Source organism: Ctenopharyngodon idella, chromosome 7, assembly GCF_019924925.1.
Source record: "Ctenopharyngodon idella isolate HZGC_01 chromosome 7, HZGC01, whole genome shotgun sequence".
NCBI classification, from domain to species: Eukaryota; Metazoa; Chordata; class Actinopteri; order Cypriniformes; family Xenocyprididae; genus Ctenopharyngodon; species Ctenopharyngodon idella.
Window position 1 is genome coordinate 31,732,579 of NC_067226.1, and position 17,166 is coordinate 31,749,744.

The window sequence follows — 17,166 nt, forward strand, 5'->3', positions numbered from 1 at the left end:
ATTTCTATAATAAAGTGGCCAAATATTATTATTATTATTTAACTAATGTTGTATTTTTAATTATGCTGGTTGGCCAAAAACAAGGATTTGATCGTGCTGTGTAACAACAACAATCACCAGGCTTTTGGCGCCCTCTGCAGGCATTTGTTATAATACATATTATGTACTTGCAACATTTCAGGGGAAAAAAAAAAACTCTTGATGTGTTTAAATATGCAGATTAGCTTGTTTTGGTTAATTTAGAAGAAATCTACAGATGCAAACAGACGGAGGATAGTAGGCTTAAAACAAACACCATCTAAATGTGAATTTTGGAAGTTTTCTTTCCATTAGAGTAAAAGACATGGAAACAAAAATAGACCAAAATCTTAAAATTGTCCACAACATGAAAGAAGTATTCCAATAACACCAAAAGAATTAAAACGATTCATTGATTTGTGCAAAATAAACAAATTATTAGTGAAACTTTGTCCCTCTTCTTATGCAGTTATTATTCTTAATATATAGCTACTTGAAAATAATAGTGTAGAAATCAAGCACACTGTGGCATAGTTTCCTTTGTTGTTGTGATAAACCTAGTGAATACTAAAGAAGACTATGGTCTCTGTGTGAACTGTTATTTTGTAGAAATCTGTGGAGTATGAAACAATTGCATGAGTGTGAGGGGAATTAAAATAAATTGGTAAGGAAGTCAATGTTGTGTTAATATATTTAACGTTTTGTTTATTATTTTTTTAAATAAATAATTATGAGAAGTGCCCTTTTTTCCACTTGAGCCCCTGCCCCCCAAAATGTCTGTGCATGTCCCTGAGTAGCCTTGTATTAATACTCTAAACTTCCTGAAAGTCACTCAAGATTTTATGGATTTTATAGTTTCACATGTATTTTCTCATGTTTCACAGTGTAAAAACTAAACATTAAAATGAATCCAGCTACCACACACTGGGAACTTTGTTAAGTATACTTTAAACGCTAAATTCATAGTCTGAAAGGCTTGCAGCTCTACTGATTTGCTATAAAAGTTTTCATAAGGGCATTTTTACACCAAAATGTTCAGATTTCATCAGCACTTTGCTGTTCTGAGACCAGCAACGACAGTGCAGTAAAAAGAGGAAGTAAGAGTCACAGCACCTCCCATCTCGAGTTTGATCACTTCCTCCTGAATCTGAGGTGATGCTGAACGTTTTGTCTCAGTTGAGAGTCTTGCAAAGGCTCTGCCTCCTACAGTAATGCTATATAGAAAGTTTTGCGAGGTGCAGGGCCGCTATCAGAGGAAGAGCTTGAAGAGAGAAGAGGTAGGCCAAATCTCAGTCACTGCCTCGCTTGAGGAAAGTGATGATTTGCCCCTGGGGTCTGTTCACTTTTTGTAGTGGTTTATCTTGTGCTTCTTTTTCTCTTCTCACTTCTTGATGTTCAGCTTCTGAAATGGTTAACTCCTTAGTTGCTTAACAATGGTTTCCAGTGACTTGCTCAGTGTTTTGTTGTCATATCGATTGTCTTCTTTCAGTACAGTATTTGATTTATGGTGCTTCAACTATACATAAATGAATATTTCATGTTTAGAATAAGCCTGATAATTATTGTTACTTTAGCAAAAATGGTTGCTGTTTCTAAACAGTTGCTTAACTTGAGGCCTATAATTACAAGTAGGAAGCTGAACTTTGTTACAGGAGAACTTGACAACAATTGAGAGGATGTTTGTGCACAACAGTCTGAATCACAGTGAAAATGTCCTCCCGTTTGAAGTGACATTTTTTACAATAGGGCTGCGCACTAAGATCCTCTTTTAAATAGCATACTCATTAGCTCAGGATCCGGTGGCGCTCATCCATACAAATTTTGTCCCATGTCCCGTAATTCCCGCACCTTGTTTTGTGTCACGTAAGGAGTTTGAAGACAGGGTGGTGCACTAAATAACTTTGCAGAAATACCATTAAAGAAAATGATAAGCAATTTAATTTAATGTGTTTAAACTGAAGTATCTACAACGGGTCATTACAGTGCTCTGCAAGTGTTAACAGCTGTCACCTATTGTAATATTTCTCATTCCTTTTCTGGCACAGGAAAAAGACAAGGAAAAGAACCGTGAAAAAGACAGAGAGGCAAAAGAGAGAGACAAGAAATCAGTGAATGGACACCTGTTCAGCACGTCGAATTTGCTGCATCCGGCTTTGTGCCAGCAGTGCAGCAAAACCCTCAACACTAAAGATGCTGTCAACTGCACAAGTAAGAATCAGTTCATCATATTAGGTTTCAGTTACTTAACATCCATTTGATTTAGTTACACCCCAATGCTAGATTTCACATGAACAACCTCTAGTATGTGCAGGAAAAATATATAATAGAAATGATTTTTGTTTCTTTAAGTCCCTTTTTGCTATTTTAATGGTTCCTAATATTGTCTTGGAGGTCTCCTACAATAGGTTTACATGCATCCAAGGTCAAAAACGCTGTTCATAATTCACTTAGTGTCTCATTGGTCTACCGTGCTCTGATTGGTCAGATGGCCCAGTCTGTTGTGATTGGTTGACCGCTTACAGAGTATGTAACGTCCATTACCATATCTGAATTTCAGCTCCAGATCTCTCAGCACTTGATACACAGTGACACGAACAGTAATAATGGCGTCAGTTTACTGTATCAATTCCTCATTCCTCATCGTGTATTCGCAACACTGAAAACAGCGTCTTCTTGACATGTCAAAAATACGAACCAAACTCTTCCAGTCTGGGCTACAACTATAGTGTTTGATGGCGGGTCAAAGTAGACGTTGTTCGCGGGCTTCCAATGAAGCCAAATTTGTTACACTGTTACATGGGTAGCTATGTAACAGGAAGTAAGACTGAAATTGCTGATGACTTGTTTCAGCAATTCAGAATCTGATTTTTCTTTTAGGAGACAATAACTACAGTCAAACCAAAATTTATTCAGACACCTTGAACATTTCATTCATTAATACAGTTTATTCACTATAGTTAAAAAAAAATGGTAATAAAATATGACAAGATCTCAGAGTTAAACTTTGTCAGAAAAAATTAATCTTAATTATATTAGAAAAACATGGTCAGGTCAAAGTGTCTGAATAATTTTTGGTCCCAGATTTTTATCAGTTTTACTGGTAGCCCACTGTATGAAGAATTTTTGGGTATAATATGTCACAGTTTACTTTATTTTGCTATCCTCACTTACATAAATTAACTATAGTGTCCTGTACCCACTAGTAAAAATGTATCAAGAATATCAAAAATGTCTGAATAATTTTTGGTTTGACTGTATTTGTCATGCACTTTGATCTTTAAAACTTTGTAGACCTTTTACATTCTCAAACAACTATATTACACACTGAATGAAAGGTGGTATTTAAAAAAGCATAACAGTGCTTTAATAAGTATGGCGAAAGAAAAGAAAAACACTTTTAAAATTGAAGGGTGATTTAAAAATGACAATCAGTCTGAACTGTTGTGTCATTTATTTCAAAAGAGTCTTTGTGCAAAAATAGGAAGCAGTTCTGGTAACATCATTCACTTCCTCATGGAGTTGCTGGAGAGAAAATCTTATTCATTCAGAGAGAAGTTTTTTGTTGTGTTGTTTTTTTATATTTTAGTCTCATATTCATATTTACTGTAAATAAACTTTAAACTTCCCATTGAGTCTATTTATCTGTCCATCCTTCCATAGCCTCATTCCCCAGCCCATTGGGAGTAACAGAAATATATAATATAAATCTATATAAAAATAATAATAAAACCATAAATAAATAATTAAAAAGTAATAAGAAACACTACTGTTCTATATATTTAGAGTCTGCTCTTTACGAAACATCAGTATTTCTAGAGCTTGTTTGGCATGTTCTTGGGATTTAATTTGTGTGCTTGGTGGAGTTTCCTGACTGGAAGGAATTCCTAACCCTAAGCCCAACTGTCTTTACCACTTTGACCATGAGCCAGAATAGCAAAAACAATGGCTTCCATTACAAGTACATGATTAAATCCTTATGTTTGGTCATAGAGGTGCTTTTTATGCTTTGGTAACAAACTGATATATAATGATGTACGCTTACAGCATCCACAATATAGCATCTTTGTCAAGAATTGAAAGATTGAAAACTCCTTCATTATGAGTGGACACACCCCCTACTGATGATTGGCTCACTCTCCTCCCCCATCATGTGTGGACACGCCCCCTACTGCTGATTGGCTCACTCTCTCTCCTCCCCCATCATGAGTGGACATGCCCCCTATTGCTGATTGGTCTATAAATAATCATGTGCATTTGATCTGATATAACTAGAGTACAAGGTTATGAGATGTATTATGTGAATGCTTGGCTAAAGAGAAGTGTCTTTAGTGTAGATTTAAACTGGGATAGTGTCTCTGAGCCCCGAACAGCATCAGGAAGGATATTTTAGAGTTTAAGAGCCAAATGTGCAAACGCTCTCCCTCTTTTAGTGGACTTGGATATCCTAGGTACTACAAAAGTCCCGAGTTTTGTGACCTTAAAGAGTGTGATGGATTGTAGGGCGATAGAAGATCGTTTAAATACACAGGAGCTAAACCATTTTGTGTCTTGAGTAAGTTGTTAAGTAGGCCAGCACTCTGTCTAGAGCGAACATGAGCGTGACCCATCCAACGTATCTGCGCATTTTTTACATAATGCACCACAATCGAAGTATACATTATAAACTGGTACATTTGTCTTTCTGAACGAGTGTATGATTGTGCTGTATGGTATTGAAGCGTCCGCTGTAGCGTATAGCATCTAAATGCACTGTTCACTTTGACATGTTCATGACCTGTTTAATCTTTGACGCTCTAAATGCAGTATATTTTTGCTTACACTTCTGTACCCGAAGCTGAATGTCTTTTCCCCATGTAACACATCAGCCATGGTCAAACAACCTCTGGCTCCACCTGCTACAGTAGCCACGCCTCAAACTCACGCTATAGGTTGAGCTGGAAAGAGAATATGGGCCGTCTGCTCTCTAATCCCTCTCATGGTACTTTGATGCCATACACTGATCGATCAATCTGCGCAGCGCCGCTTCAAGTGGAACACACCTTTTGACGGATCTGAGCGGACCGCTCTCAATGTTTTGTTGATGCCTGGGAGGCTCAATGTTTACACTTTTGGGAGAGATAAACCCATAAATGGCATACTGATAGCAGTCAATGAACAATAAACTGGGCTAAGAGAATATATTTTAACAAGAAATCTGTACACTTACAGCATTCACAATAGAGCATCTTTATCAAAGAAGTGAATTACAAATGAGTAATTTGCAATTCTTTTTATGTGATATGTTTTTTTTTTTTTTTTTCCAGATTGCAGTGTGAGAGTTCACAAGAGCTGTAGAGAAAACCTCCCCTTTTGTCCCAAAAGCAGAATGAAGGTTTGCGTTGTTTTCATTCTAAAATCTGCCATATTCTGTCAGTTACACATCAAGAAAAGTGTCTGCATTGTGGTGTTAAAAATAAATATCTCTTCCAACTTTTCTGTTACATAAACAACAGTTTGCAATACCAGAGTCCACCAATATGCCTGTCGTCACGCTACGAACAAAATGTGAGTTAGTTTGTGGTTTGTTGGTTATATCTCTTATTTCATTCTCTTATTTTTTATGTCAACTGATGTGCACATATGTGTGATTTTGTGCGTAGCGTCCACACTGCGGGATCGTCCTTGGTCTGCTATCTTTTCTCCAGAGGAACATTCCGTGATTATTCCTTCCAGACGACCCACCAGTATTATGCCCTTCCACAGCAGCAACCTCTCGAAAAGCATGTCCATCAACAATATTACAATGTTAGTGCCTAAACACACACACCAACAAGTATTCTCTGAAAATATAGATCCTAATTATGTTCAGAATGGAATACAACTATACTGCCTACTGCATACTACACCGTATCAGTGTTGCTACTGATAACTAAAACAATAAAAAAAAAAATTGTTAATTAAAATAAAGCTGAAATAAACATAAAATAAGTTTAAGATAAAGTACTAAAATTACTAACTGAAATAAAAATAAATTAAAGCTAAATAGAAATATTAAAAAAGTACTTATTTACTATAGACTGACTTCTATTTAAAAAAAGATGCATGTGAAACTATAACATATGCAATGAGAAATTAAAAGTAGCATTCTACATTAACTCATTATGTTGCACATTTACAATCAACAAGAGGTGTCCAAATAACATCTTAGCTTTATATTCATAAATAGCATTTTTAAATCCAAGGTGAAGCATCCAATCAAATAATGAGTCACAAAATAGACATTAAAATCATAGTTGATGTTCCTTTGAACATTTTAATCCTAATAAAAAGGTCAAGTCAAGCTTATTGCATTGTGGGATACAGTATCTAGCACAGTTTCCCTAACATTCTTCACATTTGGGCAAGTATAATAAGTATTAATATAATAAGGTGCATATAAACATAGACAATTTTCATACTGTGCACAGCATGCATACGCCATTCTTAGTAGGAATAGTATGAAGTGCTTGATTGATTACTTACAAATTGTTACAGATAACAAATTACATGATGAACAAAGTAATGTAATATAATCAGATTACTTTTAGGTTACTTTTGACCTAATTCATTTATAACATTGATTTGCATAATATTGATATAAAAATACAAATAAAAAGAACTTGTGTTCCTATGGAGCTAGAAATATGACAAAACTGTTTGAATTGTGTACATTTAAATTATAGACAAGTGTCATTTAATAGAATTGAATATTAAGTGCCATTTTATATAGCTTTGAATTATTTGAATTTTTGAAACTTGAATCCTGGTCATTTGATATTTAACAAAATTGGAAAATTGCATTATTTTGTACATATGTATTTTCAAACCTATTTTTTTTTCTGAATTCTTCTATCTACTTCTTAAATACACTTTCAAGTTTTCAAGAAGAACAAATTCGAAACACCAAATTCAATATCCTAAAATTCAAAATGCAGAAATTCAGATTGTACTGAAAGTAGATCAGAGGTCCAACTTACAGGTTCCACAGGGAAGAGTAGAGGTTCTCGGAAAAGTCCAAAATGCAGCGTTCGACAATTAAATCGCGCCTGCTATGTAACACATATCTAAATAAATAATTCAGAACAAAAAATACACTGTTTGAAAATACATATGTAGAAAATTGCCATAATTTTCAATTTTGATAAATATCAAATGTCCAGGATTCAAGTTTAAAAAATTCAAAACTATATAAAATGGAACTTAATATTCATTTCTGTTAAATGACACTTGTCTATAATTCAAATTTACATAATTCAAATTAAAATCGTTTTGTCATATTTCTAGCTCCATATGTTCCATTCTTTGTCATCAACTACATGAATTACATTACTTTACATTGGGGTTTCCCAAACTGGGGTTTGTATGTTGATGAAAAGCATAAATATGTCAAATTAAAATAAAATAAATAAATAAATATATATAAAAACAATCAAAATAATCAGAGAACCGCGTCATGCAAATGTGGTGTTAAATTTGACAATTCTAGAAGATTTTCCAAACATATATAAGTAAAGACTTTTTACAAATGAAAAAGATAACAAGAATTAGGGAGAATCAGTAAATTAAGAATAATTTGCTGCCATTGTGTCAATAATATGTAATCATGTAATCTATAAAGAAAGTAACTGTAGTCTGATTATTAGTATAATAAAATGTAATATAATCTAATTACAAGTTCTTTTTTGAATCTGATTGTGTAATGCAGATTACATATAATCAATTACTACCCAGCACTGATAGTATGGTAGTACACCATTCTCAACATACAACTTAACTGTCAACTCTTTAGCTACTGATACCTAAAGCCAGCGAATCTGTCTGTAGGACACTTGACCTCACTTGACCCTCTGTCATAATCACACATCCTCATCACTTCCTGCAGGTTTGACGATATGCCTCTGAGAGGTATGCGGTATCTGTCGCAATCCACAGACTCCCTCCACAAACCCAACAAGGTCACAGCGTCCACTGAGTCTCTAGATGAAGGTGAGCAGACATATTTCTTCCTGTATTACACCAGATGCAATTTCCTGTCCTTTTAAAAGCTTCAAAGTGAGTCCAACCTAAAATCTTTCAGAAGAATGGCAATGTCCAGCATGTTCCCTCTTCAGCATGAAAAGCATCAGTCCTTATGCTCTTGAAAACAAGTAATTACTTGTCAGAGCTGTGGCTTCATGGTTTCTGCATGTATGTGGTGCTCATCTGTGAGAAATAGTTTTGAATCTGGCTTGTGTTTAGTTCCTTTTTCTTCCCCTTTCTACTCATTCTTCACTTTCACTATTAATAAAATGGCTTTAGTTTAAAGGTTTTATTTTTAAGTTTAAAGTTGTTTTTTTTTATTTGCACAGGAAGTCTAGTAATATATGTATGAATAAACATTTCGTTGGTGGCTATAGGAACTGAGATGATTGACAGCCGGCTGATGGGGGAGTTTGAAGCAGATGTTAAAGAACTGGAGGCCGACTCCTGGAGCATTACTGTAGATAAGAAGTGTCTGAAGCAGCTCAAGAAGGACATCATTAAGAGGCAAGACGTCATCTATGGTAAGACTATGGTAGAATTGAATACATTTTTTTATTTTCTTTATGGTCAAAAGCATTTGCTGTTCTGAGCTTTTATTTACAAACACTGAATAAGTGATTGCAAAATGTGTCTGAATCTACTAAACAGTGTTATTATTGTTAACTAAAGCTAAAACCATAAAAAGCAAAGAAAAAAACAACAACAACAACAAAAAAACATTTTTGTTCATTGAAATAAAATAAAAATTAACTGAAATAAAATATTTAAAAAAAAACATTGTTTGCTAGCTGGCAAAACATTTTCATTTAGTTTAACTTGATGTACTATACTAATACTAAAATTAAAGACGAAATAGAAATTAATAAAATATATTACCTTTTCACTGATATATGGTAGGGGGCGCAATTACACAACTTCTGAAATATTTCAGAATCTCTGTATCAAAACACAGGCAAAAAAGGAGCAGAAACAAGTGATAAAAATGTTTTGCTTATGCACGTTGTAGTTTTTGGGAAAAAAACACGATTTTTCTCAGCTTTTTGTTCAAAATGTTTTTTTTTTTTTTTATGAAACTTACCCACATTCAGGTGTTGATTAAAAATAAATAAATAAAATAAAAAGAATGCATGAAGTTAGAATTAAAGCAGAGGCTCTGTTCTTTCTTTTGATATATTGCATGTTCAGATGTTCATACAACAAAATATTCTGGGGGCCATTACATTTTTGTGAAAATGATCAAAAATGCTGGCAGTGGCTGGCACCTTTTTAAATAGACGCTTGCGGGGAAGTTAAAAATGACAAAACACAACAAAATTACTAAAACTTGAACTAAAATGAAAACTGAAAATACAATAATATTTAAAAAGCTATAATAGTATCTCAACAATACTAAAATCACATGCAAAAAAGTCATTTAGCAGCAGTGTTGACCTTCACTTGAAGCAGTTACTCTTGGTTCCTTTGATTAACAGTAGGTAAAAAGTGACAATTAACTTACTTAAATTCATTTAGATGTTAATTTACAATTAAAGAGAATAGTTTGAAGTAATTGGCAACTTCAGCACGAGAATCTCTTGTTGTTCAAACAGTCTGCATCTCCATTCACTGGCCCAAAACCAGTAAGAATGCTAACTGCTGCTTTTCCAGATGTCTGAATCTAAACATCATTTTCCTTTATCAATCCAGAGCTGATCCAGACGGAGATGCATCACCTGCGGACGTTACGGATCATGTCTGATGTGTACAGTAAGGGCCTGCTGACAGATCTCCAGCTGGAAGTCCAGATGGCGGAGAAGATGTTCCCCATGCTGGACGAGCTCCTGGAACTCCACACGTTCTTTTTCAGTGCACTGCTGGAGAGGAAGAAGGAAGCCAGGCTGGAAGGAACAAACGGCTTCATAATCAACAGAATAGGAGATGTGCTGGTCAACCAGGTGAGGATGTTTGATTCTACTTAAAGATAAAATTTGAGGGTTTCTCAGCGGCCGTTTACATAACGCCATTTTCAACTAAAAACTGAAAACGTTTTATGCGTAGATATGCGCGAGTACTTGACAACCCAAACAACGATGGCTGTGTTTGTGCTGCTCAAGATACTGAGTTTATTAATGCTTCTCCAACAAAGTGTAGATTTACTGCATCACTACTACAACCAGCGGAGACGCATTATTTACATTTTAGGGCTGCCCCCTAATAGTCGACAAACCGTTAGTCGTCGAGAAGAGGCTTAGTCGACCAAAATTGGTATTAGTCAGGTAGTCGCAGAAAAAAAACTCCACAGGAAGTGGCGAAATCATGCAGTCTGTGATGGACAGATCGTTAACGGCAGGAAATCCAAACATTTGCCCATCATTCATCAAACTCAAATATGGCTTATCACTTGAAACATGTAAGTAGTAGCAACTTTACGAGTCCGCTCGCTCTAGTGTTAGCCTAGGTAAATGTGCGCTATTATTTGGCGCATATTCAAGAGTTTGTGTGGAGAGCGTGCCTACTGCATGACATGGAGGCGCCGGTGCGATCACTTGCATTTAACTTAAAATACGCCATCATTTTTGGTCATACAGATAAGAATAATCTATCATTCGAAACTGTAAATTGTTTGCTTTTATTTCTGTAAACTCACAGTAACAACAAAACATTGTGCTTTTGTAAAATAATGAAAACAAACAGGATGCGCTTTCTGCTATCTCGGTCTCAAGTGAACTTGAGTGCATCACAAAAACAAAGTGAAACTCAGCATATTGCCTCACAGACATGAGAAATATATCTATGGAAAGCTTGAAATGTCTACTTTTAAATTAACTGATTCAAATCTAAAACAAATATTCTCAGATTATATAATCCGCATGAAAATTGCATATAGGCACGTCCTCTACTGCGGAGATCTCTACTTCATCTCTGCAGCCGAAAACACACAAAACACTAGTTAAAAAAATTATTAAAATATTTAGACAGTCTCCTTCTGCTTTTCATTCCACATTCATAATCGTTAGGTTTGCCAGTGCGTGGCTGCAAGCTTTATGTGTGATCACTGATTAGGCTATGTATTATATATATAGGTGATACTATTTCAAGTGAGGCTCACTATTATGATTTATATGGCTTATTAATATACACATGCGATTAGTCGACTAATCGCTTAAATGAACGACTACTGGTCGAGGGCAGCCCTATTACATATGTAGAAGAAATGCGTTTGTGCACAGGTGCGTAGTGTTTTTTACAAAGTGACATCGCCAAATACTGGCCTGACAGCAAAATGCAACGTTTTTAGTCGTTTTCACGGATCCATGTGAACAGGGATCATTTTGACAACGTTGTCATCTGTATGCAAAAGAAAAACTTTTCCATTTTTAGTACATTGTTGTCGTGTAAACATGGTTTGTGAATTGGTAAAAACCAAAAAAAGAATCAAATCATAATAATAATAATAAAAATCATTTCAAAATAAAAACAATCAAAATAAAACACTTAGTAAAAAAATATTTCACCTGCATGTTATGTGCATACGTCAGCATCAATTATCAGCAGATTCACTGATCATAACCTAGCTCCTGTAATAATTTATCACATGATGTGCTTCAGTTCTCAGACTCCAATGCAGAAAGTATGAAGAGAATCTATGGCAAATTTTGCAGTCGACACAGTGAAGCAGTGAACTTCTATAAGGAGCTGCATGCCAGAGACAAACGCTTCCAGGCATTCATCAGGGTAAGTGCTTCAATTCATTATTTTAAACATTCTTCCCACTAAGTGCATGAAGGTATCTAACGGCCCTCAATGTGGTCTTGTTTCCAGAAAAAAATGAGCAGCAGTGTTGTCCGGAGGCTGGGCATCCCAGAGTGCATTTTGCTGGTGACTCAGCGAATAACAAAGTACCCGGTGCTTTTACAGAGAATCCTGCAGCACACCAAAGGTGAGATTTACTCTGACTGCTTTCAGTCATGAGCTGCGATTTAGGGAGCTCTAATCCACCCCTCTCATTCCCAATAATTGCCCAATAAATAGACTAAATAAATAAATAAAAAAAGGAGCAAGGATGCATTAAAGGGATAGTTCACCCAAAAATGAAAATTATCCCATAATTTACACACCCTCAAGCCATCCTAGGTGTATATGACTATCTTCTTTCAGTCAAACACAATCAAAGTTGTATTAAAATATATTCTGGCTCTTCCAAGCTTTATAATGGTAGTGAATGGTAACCGATATTTTTAAGCCCAAAAAAATCCATCCATCCATCATAAATATAATCCATATGACTCCAGGGGTTAATAAAGGCCTTCTGAAGTGAAGCAATGCGTTTTTGTAAGAAAAATATCCATATTTGTAACTTTACAAACTATAATAACTGACTTAAGTACACGAGTCGATTCCGGCGGGAGAGTGAACTTTGACCCAACACATGACGTACTGATGAATGCGCAAGCACAGGGATTAGAGCAAAACAAAACACCGGTCACGAATTATAAGTCTAAAATGAGAATTTTTAAAGAGAAATGTTGGAGGAGCTTGAGTTTGTTGCTTCCTTGAGTTTGTTTATTCCTACATCCTTCGTCATACGCCAGATCTTGACTCTTTCGTGAGCGCGGGCGGACATTACTGGAAGCTAGTGATTATAGTCTATAAAGTTATAAATATGGATATTTTTCTTACAAAAGCGCATCGCTTCGCTTCAGAAGGCCTTTGTTGAACCGCTGGAGCCGTATGGATTACTTTTATGATGAATGGATGTGTTTTTTTAGACTTCAAAACCTCGGTTACTATTGACTCCCATAATAAAGCTTTGAAGAATATTTTTTTTAATATAACTCTGATTGTGTTTGACTGAAAGAAGAAAGTCATATACACCTAGGATGGCTTGAGGGTGAGTAAATCATGGGATAATTTTCATTTTTGGGTGAACTATCTCTTTAAATTGATTTAAAAGTAACAGTATTTCATCAATGAATCCTCCAGTATTTCCACAAAAATATGAAGCAGCACAACTGTTTTCAACATTGTTAATAATAATCACAAATGTTTCTTGAGTAAATCAGCATATTAGAATGATTTCTGAAGGATCATGTGACACTGAAGACTGGAGTAATGATGCTGAAAATTCAGCTTTGATCACAGGAATAAATTACATTATTTTACATATTGTAATAATATTTCACAATACTACTGTTTTTGCTGTTTTTTTTTTTGTCAGATAAACGCAGCCTTATAATAAAAGCATAAAAAAACATTACAAAATATTACTGGCCCCAAACTTCTGAATGGTAATGTAATTTATTTTTTTTAAAGAAAAAAAGAAAATGCTTCTTTTGCAGGTGCTGTATATCATAGATTGAGACATCACAGCCCACTTTCGAAGGTTTTGAACTACTCTGATTTTGCTGTGCTTAGTGTCATTTACAAATACACAGCTATGATGAGATGACAAAACAAGACAAAAATGAAACAGACACTATAAAATTGGACTTGAGCCAAAAGCAAAGTCAAAACCTCAGTTCTCCAAACCTGTCAGTGTTTAAATAACACCCCAATATTTCACTCTCAGTAAACACGGATCTTAGAGACGGGCCCTCTGCCGCACACATGAGCCGCGACGTGTAAACATTCCACATTTACCGCAAATCACTTCCAACTGTTGCACAGCGAGCCTGAAAGGCTTTTTGGTCACGTTCCCAACAAAGAGATTTTAAAATGAATTAGAGCATCAAGTATAACAAATATCCTTTCAGGGGCAATTTGAGAAGGAGCTTATAGCTCTCAAGAGGATTTTATCCTGCCAGTCTAATACTATAATTAAACTAAATGGACTTGTTCATTGTTTATAGGAATTTATTACAATTCAATATCATATTATAAATCTGTGTGTGTGTGTATGTGTGTTTGTGCAGAGAACGAGGAGGATTTTGAGGACTTGACGCAGGCGCTTCAGATGGTGAAAGACATCATTACTTCAGTGGACAGTAAAGTAAATGAACATGAGAAGAAGAAAAAGTTGAAAGAGATCTATGGCCGTATGGACAGCAAGTCCATCAGTCGCATGAAGAGCGGCCAGATGTTTGCCCGAGAGGACCTGCTGCGCTGTCGGAAGCTTCTCCATGACGGTCCTCTGCAGCTGAAAAATGCTGCCGGGCGACTGAAGGGTAAAACTCTTTAATATTGTTTCCACACAACTCATTGTAGACCAGGGGCCGTATTCACAAAACATTTTATCTTACCACTAAGAGTTCTCCTAAATAGCAGTAAAAGTTCTTAGCTAAGAGTTTTATCTTAAAACCTATTCACAATGCTGCTGAGACAAACTTTTACTAAGGAACAGAGAGAAGTCTTAAGCTAAGGCCCCATTTACACTAGTGCGTTTTTGTTTTAAAATGACGTTTTAAAATGAAAACGATCCTCGTCTACACTGGCGTTCCACAGCGTTTCAGAAACGATCTCCGTCTACAGTACACGACCAAAAACGCATGTCACATGACTGTTCATGCACAATGGGCATGCGTTTACAAGTGTAAACAGTTGCCTCTTGCGCAGTATTAAAAAATGCAGAGTTTACCTGCACAATGGCTGCTAAAAATGACAATAAAACCAGCAAAGATTGCAGTTCAGTCTCCATGTTATTGTTTACACGGTCGTCAAGGATACGCAGAGCGAACGTGGGCAGCCATGCCATCGTTTTGGTCCGTTTACTCTGAAACGCAACCCTGGCTTTTTCAAACTAAAACGGGGTCTGCACTCTCTCGGCTGGTTCCTATTCCCAGGATATGTTTTTGCCATTTTTGCCTTTTTATTATGATAGGACAGTGAGTAGACAGGAAGTGAAGTGGGAGAGAGAAAGGGGGGGAAGGGTTCGGGACAGGTCCATGAGCCGGAACTCAAACTCAGGTCATGCGAGATGCCCACAAGGTGCAGACGATAGGATATTATAGGATAACTTGACTGCAATCTTTTATTCTTCATCATTCAATAAATTTTTCCTGTACATAAATGAACCTTTATGTTATGTCATCGCAGATTAAAATCTATAAATCAAAATATTTCTTGCATTCATGAAGAAAAGGTTCAGTACCCAAAGCTTTATCGCCTATTGCTTCAATGCATACAGTGTCTTTGGGCGGACTGCTGAGGCGGATTGCCGGCAACAACCATTTTAGGATTGTTTGTGATTTGGTCTTAGTGACTTAGGAGTCCTCTTGACTACTTTTCACAGAGTTAGGAGCTAGTTTTAGCGCTAAAATACTTTGTGAAATTCTCTTAGAGCAAAAATTTTGGAATCCTAAATTTAGGACTAACACACCCATTATTTTTAAGAGTTTCTCCTAAATCGGCAAGTTAGCCTTAAAGATGTTTTGTGAATACAGCCCCTTATGTGTTCAACAAAACTGTTCAACTCTTAAAACACTTATATAATGGTCTTCTGTTTCAAAAAATGAAACATCTTCAAACTATTTTATGTGTGTTAAGGATCCCATGTGCTGAAATCTGATCACACTGCAAAAAATGCTGTTCTTATTTAGAGTTTTTGTCTTGTTTCTAGTCAAAATATCTTAAGCATTTTCTTGACAAGTAAAAATTATTTTCTTGTTTTCAGGAAAAATAAGTCAAAATTAAGTGAGTTTTTCCCTAAAACAAGCAAAATAATCTGCCAATGGGGTAAGCAAAATAATCTTATTTCAAACCAAAAATAAGGTATATAATCTTGTTTTCAGTTTGGATTAAGATTATTTTGCTTACCCCATTGGCAGATTATTTTGCTTGTTTTAAGGAAAACTCACTTAATTTTGACTTATTTTTCCTGAAAACAAGAAAATAATTTTTACTTGTCAAGAAAATGCTTCTTGATTTAAGAACTTTAGGATATTTTGACTAAAAACAAGACAAAAACTCTAAATAAGAACAGCATTTTTTGCAGTGCATGGGTTTGTTCGGCCTAAACGTGGATTTTTGAGAGAGTGTTGTATGTGTGTTGGTAATGATGTGTGACTGTAATGACAGATATTTTGAATTTTGAAGTGTGAATAAATCAGTTCAATAATTTTTTTATAAATAAAAAGAAATTGTAATAATCTTTAGGAAAAAAATAATTAAAAGCAACACAAAGTTAATATTGAATTATATTATTATTTTATTCATCAACCATGTAAACTATTTTATTTTTATTTTATTTTATCACTAAGGCGTAAGATTAAAATACACAATAAGGTTCACACAAACATATTTCACATGTCTACATAAAAAGTATTGCATTATTATTTGTGGTTCTAAATATAAAAATAGACATATTTTGGAAATTAATTAATTTCTTTATTTTTTATCCCTAGATGTCCATGCAGTTCTTCTTTCTGATGTCTTTGTGTTCCTCCAAGAAAAAGATCAAAAATATGTTTTTGCATCTCTGGTGAGTGATTTGATTTTTTTTTTTTTTTTTTGATACAGTCAGAACATAAGAATCATCCACTGTTATTTCAGATTAGTACCTACTGTATGCTTTGCATTTGGCAAAGGAAACATGTTTCATTTGACCTGATTTCTGAAGAAATAGCGTGTTGATTGTAAAATGTGGCCATATGGGGGAAAATCGAGAATGGGAATATAACAGGAAAAGCTGATTACTGATTTTTTTTTTCCTCTGTTTTTCTCTCCTCCTTTCTTTCCCACTTTCCATCTCTCTTTCTCTCTCTGTGTGTTCGTTCCCCTTCACTCCGCCCTCCTCATTCTGTGTCTCACACTTCATTTTCTCATCAACAGGACCAGCGAGCCACCGTTATCTCCCTGCAGAAGCTGATTGTGCGTGAGGTGGCCCACGAGGAACGCGGCCTCTTCCTCATCACGGCCGGCATCGCAAATCCCGAAATGGTGGAGGTTCATGCCAGTTCCCGAGAGGAACGCAACACCTGGATGCAGCTCATTCAGGACGCCATGCACTCAATGTGAGTACCTGATATTCTGATCCATCCCTCTCCATTGATACATTAAAATATATTAAAAAATAAAAAATGTATCATATAAAATTAAGTATGTAATTGAAAAAATGGAGTGGTGGATGGTTGGTGTTTTTTGGAGGAAATGTATATTCATAAAGGTACAGAGGGAATGAAAGAGTATTTGACA

At 35.5% G+C, this 17,166-nt stretch overlaps 1 protein-coding gene across 8 annotated transcripts in view; it reads left to right on the forward strand.

Annotated features, from left to right (window-relative positions):
- The window catches only part of LOC127515560 (A-kinase anchor protein 13), a 109,375-nt gene that overhangs the window by 78,761 nt on the left and 13,448 nt on the right, over window positions 1–17,166 (forward strand). For all 8 annotated transcript variants that reach the window (XM_051899359.1, XM_051899362.1, XM_051899364.1 and 5 more), the window contains 12 exons: window positions 2,064–2,226; window positions 5,322–5,389; window positions 5,511–5,562; window positions 5,658–5,802; window positions 7,919–8,022; window positions 8,433–8,579; window positions 9,745–9,992; window positions 11,647–11,772; window positions 11,860–11,977; window positions 13,950–14,201; window positions 16,377–16,453; window positions 16,804–16,985. In XM_051899359.1, the coding sequence (XP_051755319.1) occupies window positions 2,064–2,226; window positions 5,322–5,389; window positions 5,511–5,562; window positions 5,658–5,802; window positions 7,919–8,022; window positions 8,433–8,579; window positions 9,745–9,992; window positions 11,647–11,772; window positions 11,860–11,977; window positions 13,950–14,201; window positions 16,377–16,453; window positions 16,804–16,985 (1,682 nt within the window). The remainder of the gene's footprint in view (window positions 1–2,063; window positions 2,227–5,321; window positions 5,390–5,510; window positions 5,563–5,657; window positions 5,803–7,918; window positions 8,023–8,432; window positions 8,580–9,744; window positions 9,993–11,646; window positions 11,773–11,859; window positions 11,978–13,949; window positions 14,202–16,376; window positions 16,454–16,803; window positions 16,986–17,166) is intronic.